The 20,439-nt window shown below is 33.5% G+C and overlaps 1 protein-coding gene across 4 annotated transcripts in view; it reads left to right on the forward strand.

The window, feature by feature from the left end:
- The window catches only part of RPS6KA6 (ribosomal protein S6 kinase A6), a 219,391-nt gene extending 199,560 nt beyond the window's left edge, over positions 1–19,831 (forward strand). For all 4 annotated transcript variants that reach the window (XM_053891451.1, XM_053891454.1, XM_019429490.2 and 1 more), the window contains 2 exons: positions 13,812–13,952; positions 18,698–19,831. In XM_053891451.1, the coding sequence (XP_053747426.1) occupies positions 13,812–13,952; positions 18,698–18,823 (267 nt within the window). In that variant the 3' untranslated portion in view covers positions 18,824–19,831. The remainder of the gene's footprint in view (positions 1–13,811; positions 13,953–18,697) is intronic.
- The last annotated feature ends 608 nt before the right edge of the window (positions 19,832–20,439 follow it).

Raw genomic sequence — 20,439 nt, forward strand, 5'->3', positions numbered from 1 at the left:
ATGATATAGAAACTAAAAACCAAAACAATAGAATAGATCAATGAAGCTAGGAGCTGTGTTTTTTTTGAAAAAGTTAATAAAATTGATAACCCCCTAGCCAGACTTATAAAAAAATCACAGATGAGAGAGGATAAATAATAATGGACACCACAGACATATAATTATAAGTAAAATATGAAAAATCATGCCAACAAATTGGACAACCTGGAAGACATGGATAAATACCTAGAAACATAAAATCTACCAAAACTGAAACGGAAAGAAATAGAAAACTTGAACAGACTTACAAACAGCAAAGAAATTTCATCAATAATAAAAAATCTCCCAACAAACAAAATCCAGGGTAAGGTGGCATCACAGGTAAATTCTACCAAACATTTAAGGAAGAGGTAATACCTATTCTTCTCAAACTTACCCAAAAATTAGTAACGGAAGGAATATTTCCAAATTCATTCTATGAGATCAGCATTATCCTGATAACAAAAACAGATAAACACTTCACTAAAAAAGAGAACTACAGGCTAAAATCTGTGATGAACATAGATACAGAAATTCTCAATAAAATACGAGCAAATTGAATCCCAACAGTACATTAAAAGAATCATTCCCCACAATCAAATGGGATTTATTCCTGGGTTGCAAGTGGGGTTCAATATTGGAAAATCAATGTGAGATACCACATTAATAAAAGAAAGGATAAAAACCATATGATCCTTTCAATAGATGCAGAAAATGCATTTGACAAAGTACATTTTGCAAAGCATAACGTCCATTCATGATTAAAACCCTCAACAAATAGGGTTAGAGGGAACGTACGTCAACATGATTAAGACCATACATGAAAGACCCACAGCTAATATCATCCTCAATTGGGAAAAACTGAAATGTGTTCCTCTACAATTAGGAACAAGACAAGGATGTCCACCCTCACCACTGTTATTTAATGTACTACTGGACATCCTAGCCACAGAAATCAGACAACAAGAAATACATGACATCCAAATCAGCAGGGAAGAAATCAAACATTCACTATTTACAGATGACATGATACTCTATATAGAAAACAAAAAGACTCCACCAAAAATTACCAGAACTGATACACAAATTCATTAAAGTCACAGGATATAATATCAATGTACAGAAAACTGTTGCATATCTATATATCAATAATGAAGCAGCAGAATTAGATTCAAGGAATCAGTGCCATTTACAATTGCACCAAAACCCATAATAGGAATAAACCTAACCAATAGGTGAAAGATCTGTACTGTGAAAACTATAAAACACTAATGAAAGAAAGAGGACACAAATAATTGAAAAAAACATTTAATTCTTAAGGATTAGAAGAATAAATATTATTAAAATGTCTATACTACCCAAAGCAATTTACACATTGAATACATTTCCTATCAAAATACCACCAGAATTTTTCACAGAGCTAGAAAACACAGCTCTAAAATTTGTATGGAGCCACAAAAGACCCCAAATAGCCAAAGCAGTCTTGAAAAAGTCATGCAAAGCTGGAGGAATCACAATTCCAAACATCAAGTTTTATTACAAAGTTGTAGTAATCAGGACAGTATAGTACTGGCATGAAAATAGACACATAGATCAATACAACAGAATAGAAAACCCAGAAATGAGCCCACAACTCTATGGTCAATTAATCTTCAACAAAGCAGGAAAGAATATCTAGTGTAAAAAAGGGCAGTCACTTCAACAAATTGTGTTGGGAAAACTGTACAGCAACATGCAGAATAATGTTACTGGACCACTTTCTTACACCACACACAAAAATAAATTCAAAATGGATGAAAGTCCTAAATGTGAGACAGGAAACCATAAAAATCCTAGAGGAGAACTGAGGCAGTCACCTCTTTGACATCAGCCTTAGCAGCTTCTTACTAGATGTGTCTCCTGAGGCAAGGGAAATGAAAGCAAAAATAAACTTTGGGGACTTGATCAAAATAAAAACCTTCTGTACAGTGAAGGAAACAATCAACAAAACTAAAAGGCATCCTATGGAATGGAAGAAAATATTTTCAAATGACATATCTGATAAAGAGTATCCAAAATATATAAAGAACTTATACAACTCAACACCCCAAAAACTAATAATCCAAGTGAAAAATAGGCAGAAGACATGAATAGACATTTTTCCAAAGAAGACATACAAATGACCAACAAGACACATGAAAAGGTGCTCAACATCACTGAACATCAAGGAAATACGAATAAAAACTACAATAAGATATCATCTTACACCAGTCAGAATGGCTAAAATCAACAATACAAGATACAACAGGTTGGTGAAGATGTGGATAAAGGGGAACCCTCTTGTACTGTTGATGGGAATGCAAACTGGTGTAGCAATGGTGGAAAACAGTATGGAAGTGCCTCAAAAAGCTAAAAATAGAACCACGCTAGGATCCAGCAATTTCACTATTAAGTATTTACCCAAGTACAAAAAATATTTATTTGAAGGGATACATACACCCCAATATTTATAGCAACATTATCAACAATAGACAAATTATTGAAAGTTCCCAAATGTCCATGGACTGATGAATGGATAAAGAAGCCATGGTATGAATGTATGTATGTATGTATGTATGCTTAAGAACCTATGAAACATTTACAAAATTACATTAGTCTTATATAAATATATATATGTATATATATTTACTATATATATATTTACTATATATATATATATATACATATATATATATATAATTGCCATTTGAAATGACACGGATGGAGATAGAGTATTATGCTTAGCAAAATAAAGAGTCTACAAAAGAGAAATGCCATATGATTTCACTCATAAATGGAATTTATGAAACAAAACAAACAAACATGGGGTGGGGGGGAGAGGCAAACCAAGAAATAGTTTCTTAACTATAAAGAACAAACTGATGGTTACCAGAGGAGAGGTGAGTGGGAGGATTGTGATAAATAGGTGATGGGAACTAAGGAGGGCACTTGGAATGAGCACTGGGTATTGTATGGACATGCTGAATCACTAAATTCTACACCTGAAACTAATATGCACCGTGTGTTAACTAACTGGAGTTTAAATAAAAACTTGGAGAAAAAAAATTTTAAGTCCAATAAACAACTTAACATTATACCACAAGGAACTAGAAAAAGAAGAAACTTTGCTAAAATTAGTAGCAGAAAGAAATAACAAAGAAAAATCAGAAGTAAAATAGAGACCAAAATCAAATAAAGTAAAATAGAGCCCAGAATTCACAATAACATAACATTGAAAGTAAAGACCAATTTTTCCAAAAAAAGAAAAGGAAAGGAAAGGAAAGGAAAGGAAAGGAAAGGAAAGAAAATAAAAGGAAAAAGAAAAGAAAAGAAAAGAAAACTGACAAAACTTTAACCACACTAAGGAAAAAAGTGAGAAGATTCAAAAACCAAAATGAAAAATGGAAGAGAAAACAATACAACAGAGAACCACAGAAATACAAAGTGTGATAACAGATTATTGGTATCATAACTTTTGTAGCCTTGTGCCAAATTTTACTAGAAAAAGACTACAATGTCTAATCAAAGCTAAAAAGATACAGTAGCAAATTCAGTAATTAAAATTGTACTCTTAGTCTTACTGTAGGGATTATTATTTGTTACCTGTTATCAAGGCAGTAAGTGTTCCTTAAGTATTTATGGGGGCCCCTGAGTGGCTCAGTCGGTTAAGTATCCGACTTTGGCTCAGGTCATGATCTCACTGTCCATGACTTGAAGCCCTGCATCTGGCTCTGTGCTTGCAGCTCAGAGCCTGGAGCCTGCTTCAGATTCTGTGTCTCCCTCTCTCTCTGCCAGTCCCCCGCTCATACTCTGTCTCTCTCTCTCTGTCAAAAATAAATAAACATTAAAAAAAGTATTTATGGAACTCACTATTTATACTGAGGAAGTATAAATTGTAACATATATGACTGAATTAAAATGCTTATAGTATAATTAATAATAACTCCAATGGAATAAATGGTTTATCTCAGTCACATTATTAAAACCGAAATAGATATTTATGAATTATTAATCAATAGTTTCTAAACTTTAATGATTTGCCATCTGAGTACTGTAATAAGAATAGGAAAATTGCCATTCTCTTGTATTCATGTACATTCAAAGAATTTGGAGTTTTGCTGGCATTTACTTAAAATGTATATTAAAAAAATAAGAAACTTGAAGTCTAGGTTGGATTAAATTAATCATTTTTATTAGTAGTGGTTTTCTACCTGTTAGGCTATCTAACTAAATACTCATTGTGTAAGTGATCATTCTTACCATAGCTCAGTATCATTTTTTAAACTGGTCAACACTTATACATCCACTTAGAAAAAGTGGAAAATTATTCATATACAATTGTGAACTGTGGCTGAATTCATTTGCCTCTTAACTATCAAGAAAATTCAGTGGATTTTGCTCTTTCATTTGTCATCTTTTCTCCGCTTGTCATTCTGTCAAGGAGATCTTGCTACTCATTCATTTCTGAGGGAGGCTAAAAAGAAATAAGGTAAATTATGTCATATTAAAACTACTTCCATTTACTTAAAAGACAATAGGAAAATATTGATACTTATGCTATAAAGCCATTTGATTGCATAAACAAATCAGCATTCTGTTCATACATTTCCTAGGAAAAAATACTTGTAATATTTTATCAGCATTTAGGATATGGCCATATTTACTATATTTTCATTTTCATTTCGGGGAAATCCACTTTGGTTATGCAAATCAGTCTGTTTATAAATTAAAAGTGACCATTTTGTATGCTTAAGAACCTGTGAAACATTTATAAAATTACACTAGTCCTATATAAGTTATCTGATTTTTACCCCAGAGGTAATTATATCTTTTTTGCTTTAACTTGGCTGATCATATGTGACAGTTTTCCTGGGATAGTTTTGGTTTATGCCTTTCACTCTCAAGTGACCTGATTTGGATAAACAAATTATATGGCCAACCTAGCTTTAACTCTCCTTAATGTCAGTTAAATTTTGTTGATGAATATAAAATAAAACAGTATTGTTCCACTTCATTATTAAAAATGATTTTTTTCTGAAATAGGGATTTTGATGTTTTCCACAAATATTTATTTAATGCTATAAACATTGAGAAAGCAGCAACAGTTATATAAAGTTCAGGCATCAACATTGATTTTAATGAGGAAGAATGAGAGATAGTATAGTTATGAGCCAGGCTCTGGCGTACTGTCTGGATGCATCTCCTTACTTACTAGCTATGTTACACCTACTTTATGTTACCTTGGGAATTATGCTTAACCTCTTTCTGCCACAGTTTCTACCTCAGGGCTATTATGAAGGTTAATATGTGTGGCACATAGTAAGTAGTATGTGTAAGTATTAGCTGATATCATTAAGAATCTATATAGCACTCTGACAATCATATGTTTATCTTTGACCTTCCTATTAGCAACAAAGACCCCCATGAGTAAAATTTAAGGTGTATATTTCAGTATTGTAGAGGACCATTTCCTAAATTTTTTTTCATTCTTTCAACATCGCTACCTGTACTTTTCAGTAGTCTCTGAGAATCCACAGGAAAATGCAAAAGGTGAGATAGGTTTAATGAAGAGCAGAGAAGCGTTTTTTTTCTTATTAAATTTTAGAAAATTTAATATATATGTTGAATATATATATATATATATATATTCAATATATATGTTGAAACATACTTTGGTAAGAACAGAGGGGCCTATTATTTTGGGGCTAAACCATTGATTGTTTTTTAACAACTTTACTGAGGTATAACTGATCAAGAAAACACATGTATTTCAAGTATATAATTTAATGTTCAGTATTTCAAGTATATAATTGACACACCAATGAAATGATCACAAAAATCAAGATAATCAACGTATCCATTACCCCAAGTTTCTTCACGTCCCTTTATAATATTTCCCTCCTGCTCCACATTCCCAACTCACTATCTCCACCCCTGATTCCCTGACAACCACTGATCTGCTGTCTGACACTACACATTATTTTCCACTTTCTAGAAATGTTTATAAATGGAATCATACAGTATATAAACCTTTTTAGGTCTCTTTCACTCATAATTATTTTAAGATTCATCAAACTTTTAGGAATGTATCAATAGTTTATTTCTTTATATCACAAATAATATCCCATTGTATTGATACACTAAACTTTGTTTATATACTCACCTGTTAATGAAAATTTGTGGTTTTGGCAGTTTAGAAATATTACCACTAAAGCTGCACTCAGTATGTGTGTGCACCTGCTTATATGAATGTATAGCTTTCATATTTTTGTATAAACACACAGGAGTGGAATGATTGGGTATATATTTAACTTTTTTTATATTTAACTTTTTAAGAATCCACCAAACTCTTTTTAAATGTCTATCCTTTTACATTCCCATTTAATATGATCATTCTTTTTAATGTTTTAGTATTCTTATTTTTATTAAAGTACTCAAATTTTTATTTTTTTTTTTAGTATTCAATTTTCTTATTTATATATAACATAAGGTTTGCAATTTCAGTTATTTTTAAGGGTACATTTCCATGGCATTAATTACATTTATAGTGTTGTGCAACCATCACCACTATTTCCCAAACTTTTTCCTCACCCCAAATACAAACTCTACACCTATTAATGACTCCTATTCCTCCCTTCTCTGGTAAGCTCAAATTTACTTTCTGACTGTGCGAATTTGTATATTTTCAGTGCCTCATATAAATGGAATCATATAATATTTGTCCTTTGTGTTGGGCCTTATTTCAGTTTCATCCATGTTGTAGCATGTATCAGAACTTCATTCCTTTTTATGAATGAATAATACTTCATTGTATGGTTATGCTGCGTTTTATTTATCCATAAATATATTGATGTACAGTTGGGTTATTTCCACTTTTCAATTGTTATGAATAATTCTACAATGGACATTGCATACAAGTATCTGAGTACCAGTTTTCAGTTATTATGGGTATATTTAACTTTTTGAAGAAATACCAAAATGTTTTCCACAGCAGCTGCATCATACTGCATTCCTACCCATAACATCAAATGTTCCAATTTTTTCTACATTCTTGACCAAACTTGCTATATTCTGTATTTTTTCTTATAGCCATCCTACTAGGTGTGAAGTGGAGTGTCATGGTCGTTTTTATTAATATTTCTTTAATGACTAATGATGCTAAGCCCCTTTTCTTGTGTTGACTAGACAATTGTGTGTCTTCTTTGGAGAAATGTCAAGTCTTTTGCCCATTTTTCAATCAGATTGTTTGGTTGTTTTTGTTGTTGAGTTGTAGGAGTTCTTTATATATTCTTAATATTAATCCCTTATTAGGTGTAGGATTTGAAAATATTTTCTCCCATTCTGTGGGTTGTCTTTTCACTTTCCTGAAAAGGTGTATTAAGAATGTATTTTAGAGGCGCCTGGGTGGCTCAGTTTGTTAAGTGTCTGACTTCAGTTCAGGTTATGATCTCACAGTTCATGGGTTCGGCCCTGTGTAGGGCCTTGTGCTGACAGCTCAGAGCCTGGAGCCTGCTTTAGATTCTGTATCTCCCTCCCTCTCTACCCGTCCACCTCTCGCTCTCCATCTCTCTCTCAAAAACAAATAAGCATTTAAAAAAATAATGTATTTTAGTATTTTATTATTATTTTTAATTTCAGGAATAGAATTTATTGATTCATCACTTACATATAACACCCAGTGCTCATCCCAACAAGTGCCCACCTTAATGCCCATCACCCATTTAGTGCACCCCCAACCCAATACCCCTCTAGAAACCCTCAGTTTGTTCTCTGTATTTAAGAATCTTGTGGTTTGCCTCCCTGTTTTTATCTTTTTTCTTCCCTTCCTGTATATTCATCTATTTTGTTTTTTTTTTTTAACTTTTTAAAATATTTATTTATTTTTGAGAGAGAGACTAAGTGTGAGCAGGGAAGGGCAGAGAGAGAGAGAGACACAGAATCTGAAGCAAGCTCCAAGCTCTGAGCTGTCCACACAGAACCCAATACAGGGCTCAAACCCACGAGAAATTAGATCATGACCTGAGCCAAAATCAGACGCTCAATTGACTGAACTACCCAGGGGCCCTGTTTTGTTTCTTAAATTCCACATATGAGTGAAATCATACGATACTTTCTTTCTCTGACTGACTTATATTGCTGAGCATAATACACTCTAGTTCCATCCACGTTGTTGCACATGGCAAGATTTCATTATTTTTGATGGCTGAGTATTATTCCATTGTATATGTGTGTATGTATGTATGTATGTATGTGTATGTGTGTTGTAAATATATATACTACATTTTTTTTATCCATTTGTCAATGGACATTTGGGCTCTTTCCATAATTTGGCTGTTGTTGATAGCGCTGATATAAACATTGGGGTGCATGTGCCCTTCAAATATTTTATATTTTTTGGATAAACACCTAGTAGTGCAATTGCTGGGTCATAAGGTAGTTCTATTTTTAATTTTTTGAGGAACTCCATACTGTTTTCCAGAGTGACTACACCAATTTGCATTGCCACCAGCAGTGCAAAAGTGTTCCTCTTTCTCTGCATTCTCGCCAACATCTGTTTTTTCCTGAGGTTTTAATTTTGTGTTTTCTATTCTGTTCCATGGATTTATGTGTCTGTTTTTGTTCCTATACCGTATAGTCCTGATCACTATAGCTTTGAAGTCCAGAATTATGATGCCTCCAGGTTTGCTTTTTTTGATTGTTTTGTTTTCAAGATTGCTTTGACTATTCAGGGTCTTTTGTGTTCCATAAAAATTTTAGGATTGTTTGTTCCAGTTCTATGAAAATGCTGGTCCTGTTTGGATAGGGATCACAGTCAATATGTAGATTGCTTTGGGTAATACAGACATTTTAACAATATTTGTTCTTCCAATCCATGAGCATGGGACGTTTTCCCATTTCTATGTCTCATCTTCAATTTCTTTCCTAGGTGTTTTATAGTATTCAGAGTACAGATTTTTTACCTCTTTGATTAGGTTGATTCCTAGGTATCTTATGGGTTTTGGTGCAATTGTAAATGGGATTGATTCTTTTATTTCTCTTTCTGCTGCTTCATTATTGCTATATAGAAATGCAACAGATTTCTGTACATTGATTTTGTATCCATCACTTTTACTGAATTTGTGTATCACTTCTAGCAAGATTTTGTTGGAGTCTTTTCGGTTTTCCCAATATAGTATCATGTCATATGCACATAATGAAAGTTTTACTTTTTCCTTGACTATTTGAATGCCTTTTATTTTGTTTTCTGATTGCTGTGGCTAGAACTTCCAGTAGTATATTAAATGATACTGGTGAGGGGTGCCTGGGTGGCTCAGTCGGTTAAGCATCTGACTTAAGTTCAGGTCATGATCTCACATTCATGTGTTTAAGCCAGCATTGGGCTCTGTGCTGACAGCTAGTTCAGAGCCTAGAGCCTGTCTTCTGGTTCTTTGTCTCCCTTTCTCTCTGTCCTCCCTCTACTAGTGCTCTCTCTCTCTCTCTCTCTCTCTCAAAAATAAATAAAAAACATAAAAAAAATTAAAAAGAAATAATAGTGGTGAGAGTGGATATCCCTGTTTTGCTCCTCACTGTAGAGAAACAATTTTCATTTTTCTCCCTATTGAGGATGATATTAGCTGTGGGTTTTTTATATATGGCCTTTATCATGTTGAGGTATGTTCCTTCTAACCCTACTTTGTTGAGGGTTTTAATCATGAAAGATATTGTACTTTGTCAAATGTTTTTTTTTCCGCATCTACTGAAATGATAATATCATTCTTATCCTTTTATTAATGTGGTGTATCACATTGATTGATTTGTGAATATTCAACCACCCTTACAACCCAGGGATAAATCCCACTCGATCATGGTGTATTTTCTTTTTAATGTGCTGCTGAATTTAGTTACCTACTATTTTGTTGAGAAATTTTCCATCTATATTCATCAATGATACTGTCCTGTTTCCTTTTTTTTCTTATAGTATCTTTATAGAGGTTTAATACTGGGGCAACACAGCCTTCATGAAATGAGTTTGAGAATATTCCTCTTCTTTAATTTTTGTAAGAGTTTTAGAAGGATAGGCATTAATTTTCTTCAAATATTTCATATATTCACTAGTGAAACTATCTGAGATTTTCTCTGTTACAAGACTTTTTATTAACTACTTCAGTCTCTTTACACATTATTATTGGTATTTTCAGGCTTTCTTTTTCTTCATTATTCAGTTTTGGTAAGATATGTGTATCTAGGAATTTATCTGTTTCCTTTAAATATTCCAGTTTGTTGGCATATAAATTTTCATAGTATTCTCATGATCCTTTTTATTTCTGTGGCATCATATGTAACGTCCCCTCTTTCCTTTTTTATTTAATTTATTTGAGTTTTCTTTTTTATTTTTATTGGTCTGGCTAACGGTTTGTCAATTTTATTTATAATTTCAAAAAGCCAGCTCTTAGTTTTTCATCTTTTCTACTGTTTTTCTGGTCCCTATTTCATGCATTTCTGCTTTGATCTTTATTATATCCTTCCTTCTGCTCTGGGGCTTTGTTTTTCTTTTCTTTTCTTCTTCTTTTTTTTCTAGTTCTTTGAGGTATAAGGTTGAGTTATTAAAGATCTTTCATTTTTCTTTTCTTTTTTTTTTTGAGATCTTTCTTTTTTCTTAGTGTAAGCATTCTTTTTTATAAACTTTCCTTTTAGACCTGCTTTTGCTGCATCTCATAAAGTTTTGGTGGTTTTTTAAAGTTTATTTATTTATTTTGAGAAAGACAGAGAGAGTGCAAGCAGGACAGAAGGAGAGAGAGAGAATCCCTAGCAGGCTCTGCATTGTCAGCACAGAGCCAAATGCAGGGCTCGAACTCATGAATGGTGAGATCATGACCTGAGCCAAAATCAAGAGTTGTATGCTTAACCAACTGAACCATCCAGGTGCCGCAATTGTGGTATGGTTTATTTCCATTTTTATTTGTTTATATTACCATTTGATTTTTTGTTTGACTCATTGGTTGTTCAGGAGTTATATTGTCTTGTTATTCGATTTTTTTCTGACAAGAAATCTTCTGTTATTCTTATCATTTTTTCACTATATGTAACATGTCTTTTTTAAATCTCTATTTGCTTTTAACATTCTCTCTGCCTTGGGTTTTGAGATTTGGTTTGATGTCCTTGATATATATATATATATATATATATATATATATATATATATATATATATCTTGTATTTGTACTTCATTGAACTTGTTGGGTCTGTAGGTTTATGGTTTCTGCCAAATTTGATAATTTTGGAAATATTATTCCCTCACATATTTTTCCTTCCTTTTCTTTACTTCAGGGATACCGGTTGCAATTGTGTATTATACTGCTTGACGTTTTCTCACAGATGCTGTTTCTCACAAGATGCTCTGTTCTTTTGGTTGTTTTACACTCTGTGTTTCTTTTTGATGGCATCTATTGTTGTGTCTTCCCCAATCTTTTTACCTTCCATATCAAATTTTCTTTTATTCCCATTCATTTTATTTTTTGTCTCAAATTTTAGTTTTTTATCTCTAGAAATTTTATTTGTGGCTTTTTATATCTTCTCTGTCTCTAATTTTTAACATATGGAATGGAGTTATAATGACCATTTTAACGTCCTTATCTGCTAATTCTGACATACGTATCAATTCTGGGTCGTTTTTGATTGATTGGTTGGTTTCTTCTTATTATATGTTATTTTTAACATATAATGTTATGCCATTAACATATAATGTAATGCCTGACGATTTTTTATAAGAAGCCAGACAATGTGAATTTTGCCTTACTGTGTGCTGGAAACTTTTGTATTCTTATACATATTCTTGAACTTTATTCTGGGGCACAATTAAGTTAGGTGAAACAATCTGATGCTTTGGATTCTCCCTTTTAAGATTTTTTTAGGGACAACTGGGTGGCTCAGTTGGTTAAGTGACTGACTTCGACTCAGGTCATCATCTCATGGTTCATGAGTTTGAGCCCGCGGGGCTGTGCTGACAGCTCAGAGCCTGGAGCCTGCTTCATATTCTGTGTCTCCCACTCTCTCTGCCGCTCCCCCACTCGTGCTCTGTCTCTCTCTTCTTCAAAAATAAATAAACATTAAAAAATAAATAAATAAGATTTTTAGGCAGGATCAGAACAATGTTTAGAGATACACAGTACTCAGGCTGGTTAACTCCAGGTACTTCATGAATTGTGAGATTTTCCAGCCTGGCTTGTGAAAACAGGCAGTATTTTTATGTACATCCTCCATGAGTTCTGATTTCCTTCTAAACCTTTAAAATAGTTCTTTTCACAGTTGTAGGTTTATCAGTAATCTGCTGATTATTTGAGGAGACCTCTACAGGTTTCTGTAGTCTTTTCTCTGCTCCTCTCACCACTCTAGTAGTCAATCATGCTAATCTATCTGCCTTGGTCCCCCCTGACTCTCAGTTTTGTCTCATCAACTCAGAGAATCTGCCAGGCTCTGTCTGAGTTTCCTTTACCTACACAAAAGTCTGAAAACTCTCAAGGTGGTAAGTTTGGGCAATCATAGGGCTTGTTTGATTTGTTCCCAGTCTGTTGGGAATTGCTTTCTTTTGTTGCCTAATATTTGATCTTTAGAAAACTGTTGTTTGTTGTATTTTGTTAATGAATTTATTAACTTATTAATTAATTTGTTTATTTTTGTGTTGGGAGGAGGTATTGTTTCAAACAGGTGGATGAATCCAACCTCTGATACTCTATTTTGGCCAGAGGTAGAAGTCCTTGGACTATGGAACTTTTATCATTTTTATGACTATCATTTAGGTCTGTTTTATTGAAGTAATTCACTGTTATTTTATTTTCTAAATTATTTTCCCATTCATTTTTTTCATATTTGTTCTTTTTCCAATAGATTTTGATTTGTTGTTTTACTCTCTTACATACTTTTATTATTCTTCAAATTCTGATGTAACTACTTAGAATCTTTAGTTTCACTACTTATGCTATGGATGACTGTTTCTATTTTATATGATGCTTGTTAAGGAGAGTTCACTTCTCCTTTTCCTAAAAGATGTTTGAAAAAGATAGTTTGTATTTAAAATTGTGTTTTACTATCAGGTTATAATACATTTACAACTTGTTATTAACACAGAGGTAAACTATCAAGTTGTAGTACGTTTACAACTTTTTATAACAGAAATAAATAAGCATATTCACAATTATTCTGTGAGAAACTTAGGATATTCTGACCATTAAAGAGTGCTAGCCATCACCTGCTAGCCTTGAATTTATGTTTTGCTTTCTTTAGTAATTTACACATAAACCCCCAATTATTGGGAGTGTGTTAACAACATGGGGTTCTCCCTTCTATGTTGTACATTTCTACATTATATAAAATTATAGAAATTTCTATATAAAAGTATACCTTTATACTTTGGGGCCCAGCTTGCCAGCAAAGATCAATAGCTCTTTTCTCCTCTTGACCATTTCACACATTCTAGGATAACTCCTGCTACTTTATATTTTCTTCCTCTCCCACTAACCACATTCCAGTTCCACAGATTTGGTGTCCTCTGATTTAGAAATGATAAATGATGGTTTACCATATATCAAAAAATCTGTTTGAAGATTCTGACAGTTATCTGTGCAGAGTATAGGTTAGTTTTTCCTGTATATAGGTCAATGAAAACTGATCACAAAGCTACTGATGATTTATATTTTAAGAAAATATGAAATAATACATTTTACTAAAACTTTTACTGCTATACAGTTTCACATATGTGTGTATGTGTATATATATATATTTTTTTCATTATAATTTAGGATTTACTCTCCCATATGCTACATATGGACCCACATCAGCGGTACACCACAGAACAAGTATTAAAACACTCATGGATAACCCACAGAGATCAGTTGCTGAATGTTCAGCCAAATAGATATGATGCATCACATGTCATTAAGGTAAAACAAACATTTTTTATGCATCTTCTAAATGTTTGATAAAGCTATTGCGTGCCATTTACTGATAACACATATAATTACCTTAAATATCTTTATTTTTAAAAATGTATTTATAGGTTCTTTGTTTTTGTTTTAAATAACAACTGTGGATTCTTGTTAATCTTCTTTACCTATTGCTTTTCAGATGATAAATAAAAATTCCTTAACTGTATTTAACTTTCTCTTGAGACACTGGGTCTCAAGTATACTAAAAGTAGGTTTTGTATGTAAAGAAAATATTGCTATTGGTTCCTAAATAACCATGGTTGCAAATTCCCATATTTATAGACATTGAATCTAGATGTAAAATTTGTGTTTTATGCATTCATCTGTTGATGGATACTTAGATTGTTTCTATGTCTTGGCTATTGTGAATAATGCTGCACTGAACATGGGAGAACAAAGATCTCTTTGGGGATAAATATTGTGGTGGACAAGTATCCAGTGGAATACTATTCAGCTTTAAAAATTAGATGCTGTCATTTGCAACAACACAGATGAACCTGGAAGACATGCTAAATGAAATAGGCCAGACACAGATATATATATATATATATATATATATATATATATATATATATATATATAATCTCTCTTATATGTAGAATCTAAACCAGTTAAATATATAAAAGCAGAGAGTAGAAATGTTGTTACCAGGGGCAGGGAAGAGGGTAAAATGGGGAGATGTTGGTCAAAATACAAAGTTGCAGTTATGTAGGATGAATAAGTCTAGATATCTAATGTACAGCATGATGACTATAGTTAATAATACTGTATTAAATATTGGAGGGGTGCCTGGGTGCTCAGTTGGTTAAGTGTTAGACTTCGGCTCAGGTCATGATCTCATGGTTTGTGAGTTCAAGCCCCACATCAGGCTCTGTGCTGACACCTCAGAGCCTGGAGCCTGCTTCAGATTCTGTCTCCCTCTCTCTCTCTCTGCCACTCCCCTGATCCCTCTCTCTCTCTCTCCCTCCCTCTCTCTCTCTCTCTTTCTCTCTCTCTTTTAAAAATACACAAATATTAAAAATTTTTAAAAAGGGGCACCTGGGTGGCTCAGTCGGTTAAGCGTCCGACTTCAGCTCAGGTCACGATCTCGCGGTCCGTGAGTTTGAGCCCCGCGTCGGGCTCTGGGCTGATGGCTCAGAGCCTGGAGCCTGCTTCAGATTCTGTGTCTCCCTCTCTCTCTGCCCCTCCCCTGTTCATGCTCTCTCTGTCTCAAAATAAATAAACGTTAAAAAAACTTAAATAATTTTTTTTAAATATTGGAAATGAAATTTGCTAAGAGTAGATTTCACGTACTTTCATCAAAACAATATGATAACTGTGATATGTTCATTAGCTTGACTATAGTAATCATTGTACTATGTATATGCGCATCAAAATGTGTTCCATGTCTTAAATACATACAACTTCTATTAAAAACAAAATTCTTGTTCCTTCTATCCCGACTTTCTTGAGGGTTTTTGTTAAGAAAAGATGCTGAATTTTGTCAAATGCTTTTTCTGCATCTATTGACAGGATCATATGGTTCTTATCTTTTATTAATGTGATGTATCACATTGATTTGTGAATGTTGAACCAGCCCTGCAGCCCAGGAATGAATCCCACTTGATGATGGTGAATAATTCTTTTTATATGCTGTTGAATTCGATTTACTAGAATCTTATTGAGACTTTTCCATCCTTATTGATGAGGGATATTGGCCTGTAGCATACTTAAACATGATAAAAACCATTTATGAAAACCCACAGCTAATATCATTCTCAATGGGGAAAAAGTGAGAGCTTTCTTCCTGAGATCAGGAACACGACAAGGATGTCCACTCTCACCGCTATTGTTTAACATAGTGTTGGAAGGTCTAGCATCAGCAATCAGACAACAAAAGATATCAAAGGCATCCAAATTGGCAAAGATGAAGTCAAACTTTCACTTTTTGCAGATGACAGGATACTATACATGGAAAACCCGGTAGACTCCACCAAAAGTCTGCTAGAACTGATACATGAATTCAGCAAAGTTGCAGGATACAAAATCAATGTACAGAAATCAGTTGCATTCTTATACACTAATAATGAAGCAACAGAAAGACAAATAAAGAAACTGATCCCATTCACAATTGCACCAAGAACCATAAAATACCTAGAAATAAACCTAACCAAAGATGTAAAATATCTGTATGCTGAAAACTATAGAAAGCTTATGAAGGAAATTGAAGAAGATACAAAGAACTGGAAAAATATTCCGTGCTCATGGATTGGAAGAATAAATATTGTTAAAATGTCAATACTACCCAAAGCTATCTACACATTCAATGCAATCCCAATCAAAATTGCACCAGCATTCTTCTCGAAGCTAGAAGCAATCCTAAAATTTGCATGGAACCACAAAAGGCCCCGAATAGCCAAAGTAATTTTGAAGAAGAAGACCAAAGCAGGAGGCATCACAATCCCAGACTTTAGCCTCTACTACAAAGCTGTCATCATCAAGAAGCATGGTATTGGCACAAAGCAGACACATAGACCAATGGAATAGAATCGAAACCCCAGAACTAGACCCACAAACGTATGGCCAACAAATGTTTGACAAAACAGGAAAGAATATCCAATGGAAAAAAGACAGTCTCTTTAACAAATGGTGCTGGGAAAACTGGACAGAAACATGCAAAAGAATGAAACTAGACCACTTTCTTACACCATTCACAAAAACCAACTCAAAATGGATAAAGGACTTGAATGTGAGACAGGAAGCCATAAAAACCCTAGAGGAGAAAGCAGGAAAAAAAACCTCTCTGACCTCAGCTGCAGCAATTTCTTACTTAACACATCTCCAAAGGCAAGGGAATTAAAAGCAAAAATAAACTATTGGGACCTCATGAAGATGCAAAGCGTCTGCACAGGAAAGGAAACAATCAACAAAACTAAAAGGCAACCAACGGTATGGGAAAAGATATTTGCAAATGACATATCGGTCAAAGGGCTAGTATCCAAAATCCATAAAGAGCTCACCAAAATCCACACCCGAACAACAAATAATCCAGTGAAGAAATGGGCAGAAAACATGAATAGACAGTTCTCTAAAGAAGACATCCAGATGGCCAACAGGCATATGAAAAGATGCTCAACATCGCTCCTCATCAGGGAAAAACAAATCAAAACCACACTCAGATATCACCTCACGACAGTCAGAGTGGCTAAAATGAACAAATCAGGAGACTATAGATGCTGGAGAGGATGTGGAGAAATGGGAACCCTCTTGCACTGTTGGTGGGAATGCAAACTGGTGCAGCCACTCTGGAAAACAGTGTGGAGGTTCCTGAAAAAAGTAAAAAGAGACCTACCCTATGATCTAGCAATAGCACTGCTAGGAATTTTCCCAAGGGATACAGGAGTGCTGATGCATAGGGGCACTTGTACCCCAATGTTTATAGCAGCACTCTCAATGATAGCCAAAATATGGAAAGAACCTAAAAGTCCATCAACTGATGAATGGGTAAAGAAATTGTGGTTTATATACACAATGGAATACTACGTGGCAATGAGAAAGAATGAAATATGGCCTTTTGTAGCAACGTGGATGGAACTGGAGAGTATTATGTTAAGTGAAATAAGTCAGAGAGAAAGACAGATACCATATGTTTTCACTCTTATGTGTATCCTGAGAAACTTAACAGAAGTCTATGGGGGAGGGGAAGAAAAAAAAAAGAGATTAGAGTGGGAGAGAGCCAAAGCATAAGAGACTGTTAAAAACTGAGAACAAACTGAGGGTTGATGGGGGGTGGGAGGGAGGGGAGGGTGGGTGATGGGTATTGAGGAGGGCAGCTTTTGGGATGAGCACTGGGTGCTGTATGGAAACCAATTTGACAATAAATTTCATATTAAAATTTTTTTTAAAAAGCAATAAACAATGTTGACTTAAAAAAACATAACAGAGTTATTATAGTTCTGTAATGTGTGTGTCTATTGTGGCTGGACATGAAATCTTAACAAAACCCAAGCTACATTAGTGATTTATTCTATTCAAGAACACTCCATTTTATAGTATGTTTAATGTATTTGCTTTTTTATGGTTAAGTGTTATCTATTTTATGTTTCTATGTCATATATGTGTCTGTTATTTTCACCTCTATATATGCTATTTTTTCCATGTAGAATTAAAGTATATTGCTTTGTTAGTTGATAAAAAAAAAAATTCTTGGGGCGTCTGGGTGGCTCAGTCAGTTGAGCGTCAGACTTCAGCTCAGGTCATGATCTCACAGTACATGGGTTCAAGCCCCACCTCAGGCTCTGTGCTGACAACTCAGAGGCTAGAGCCTACTTCGGATTCTGTGTCTCCCTCTCTCTCTGCCCCTCCCCCACTCACACTCTGTCTCTCTCTGTCTCTCAAAAACACATTTTAAAATAGTTAAAAAATTTTTAAATAAAATTCTTAAAGTATGTAAAACAAATTACATGAGTGATGAAAGTCTGAAAAAATAGTACATTTTAGTGTTTTAAAAATTTGTAAGCAGCATAGTCATTGAAATAAAAAAAATATACAACTAAGCAGGTATAAATTCATGAAAAGAACAGTAATGCATAGATCAAATATACTCAATTATTTTCCTAAGAAATAAGGTTGGATTGTAGTTAAATCTCTCATGATATAATGTGGACATTTTTTACCTCCAGAGATTGTTATTCAGTTTGTCTTATTTCTCATTATTTTAGGGAGTAGTGGTCACCACATGTTCTGCCCTGACTCACAAGACCTTTCAACCAGTCCTTGAGCCTGTTGCTGCTTCAAACTTAGCTCAGCGACGGAGCATGAAAAAACGAACATCAACTGGCCTATAAGATTTCTAGTGTTCCTCAGCCAGACTGGATGAAGAGAAAATTAAATGTGTGGCTTTTTGCCTAATCTTATATCAAAGGCATTGTTTTCTGCTACATTACTTTAATATTCTGTTTAAGCCTCCTTTTTTAGGTAGATGAGATAAAAAAAATACACAGGTCCACAGTATTCATACTCTATGTTGTTTTGTAGTGGTGTCCAAGTTTTTAAATATATAATTGGTGTCTACAAGGTCCTAACAACTTCTCTGCACACTAACTTGTAAAGTTCCTTTCAAATAAAGTTATTTTAATAGTTTTTCTAGTTTCATAAAATAATGATTTGGGGAATCAGTACCAACAATCAGGATGCAAATACAGTAGTATAATGCCAGGCAATGCCAATATTTTTAACATCAGATCCTGAAGAATAGGCTTTTTTAAAAAGGAAAACAAACAAAAATGTATTGTAGAAACTTGTTTTTGCATACAACCAAAGGACTACATTCATTTGTGCTAATACATGAGCTCCTGATATAGTTGGTGCCAAAATTTTTACAGAATCAAATCACAGATTATGTATTCAGACAGACCTATATATTATCCATAAACGTCCTCATCTAGAAATAAAGGTTTCCAAAAGACCTCTGTAAATTTTACATCTAATGAAATTATGGTACAAATGAAGAAATTTTTTAGCCAAAGGCTTTATATTGGTCTTGTAATCTACTAAATATGTTATAATTAAGCCTTTGAAAATAAAGTACATGTGTTGATACCACCTTCATGATATGTAAACATACTTTCAATTTACTCAATTGGATTTAATCATATTTTTCCCTTTGGTGATGAACTACATTTTTGTCTTTGGACTTTCAAAATTTAATTACAGTGTAGTGTATTAATTTACCTTGAATCCTATGGTTATATAGTTTAAATTTTATTGTAATGGACTTGTGGGCTTAGCCCATATGATATAATACAATGCATTTCAGTAAACTTTAGACATTGCTACAAAGAGATAAACTAACATTTTGAAAAGAAAATAATATTAATGATCTACATAAAATTTGAGCACATTTTAAATCTTATTTATAAAAAAGGTCCTGCAAAATTGGTCTTATTTTTAAATTTATTATTTAGAACCATGGGGTAGTATATATTGTTATCTCTAAATGATGGAATTTTAAAGAATCTTTTCATTTTGTTGAAGAAAATACCATTACTACTACTACTACTACTGACAGAAAGAACTCATGAATGTAAACTGGAGGATATTACAGCTTTGTTTAGTGAATATAAGTGAACAACTTGTGTGTGCTAAGTGTACTGTTTTTTGTGTATTTTATCTTGCTTGATCCAGAGAGCAAGCTGATTACTAAGCACTGAAGTATAAAATTTAGTCTAGAAGACTTGTAACTTTGGTATTCAATAAAGAAAACTATACATATTCTCTTTATAATATAAGTGATATATAGTCCATGTAAAAAGATCTGTTTTTTTGGCATAATGTATAAAAGTATACATCTTTACTTTGAGGTGTCTTTTTGTAATAATTGAAAGATTTAAAAACATCTAATGCCACATGGAAAACATTATTTAGTAATAGATCTGTATCATATCTTGTGGGTTTTTCTTTC

The sequence above is a fragment of the Panthera pardus genome, unplaced genomic scaffold (genome assembly GCF_024362965.1).
Source record: "Panthera pardus isolate Hobbes unplaced genomic scaffold, ASM2436296v1 HiC_scaffold_27, whole genome shotgun sequence".
NCBI lineage: Eukaryota > Metazoa > Chordata > Mammalia > Carnivora > Felidae > Panthera > Panthera pardus.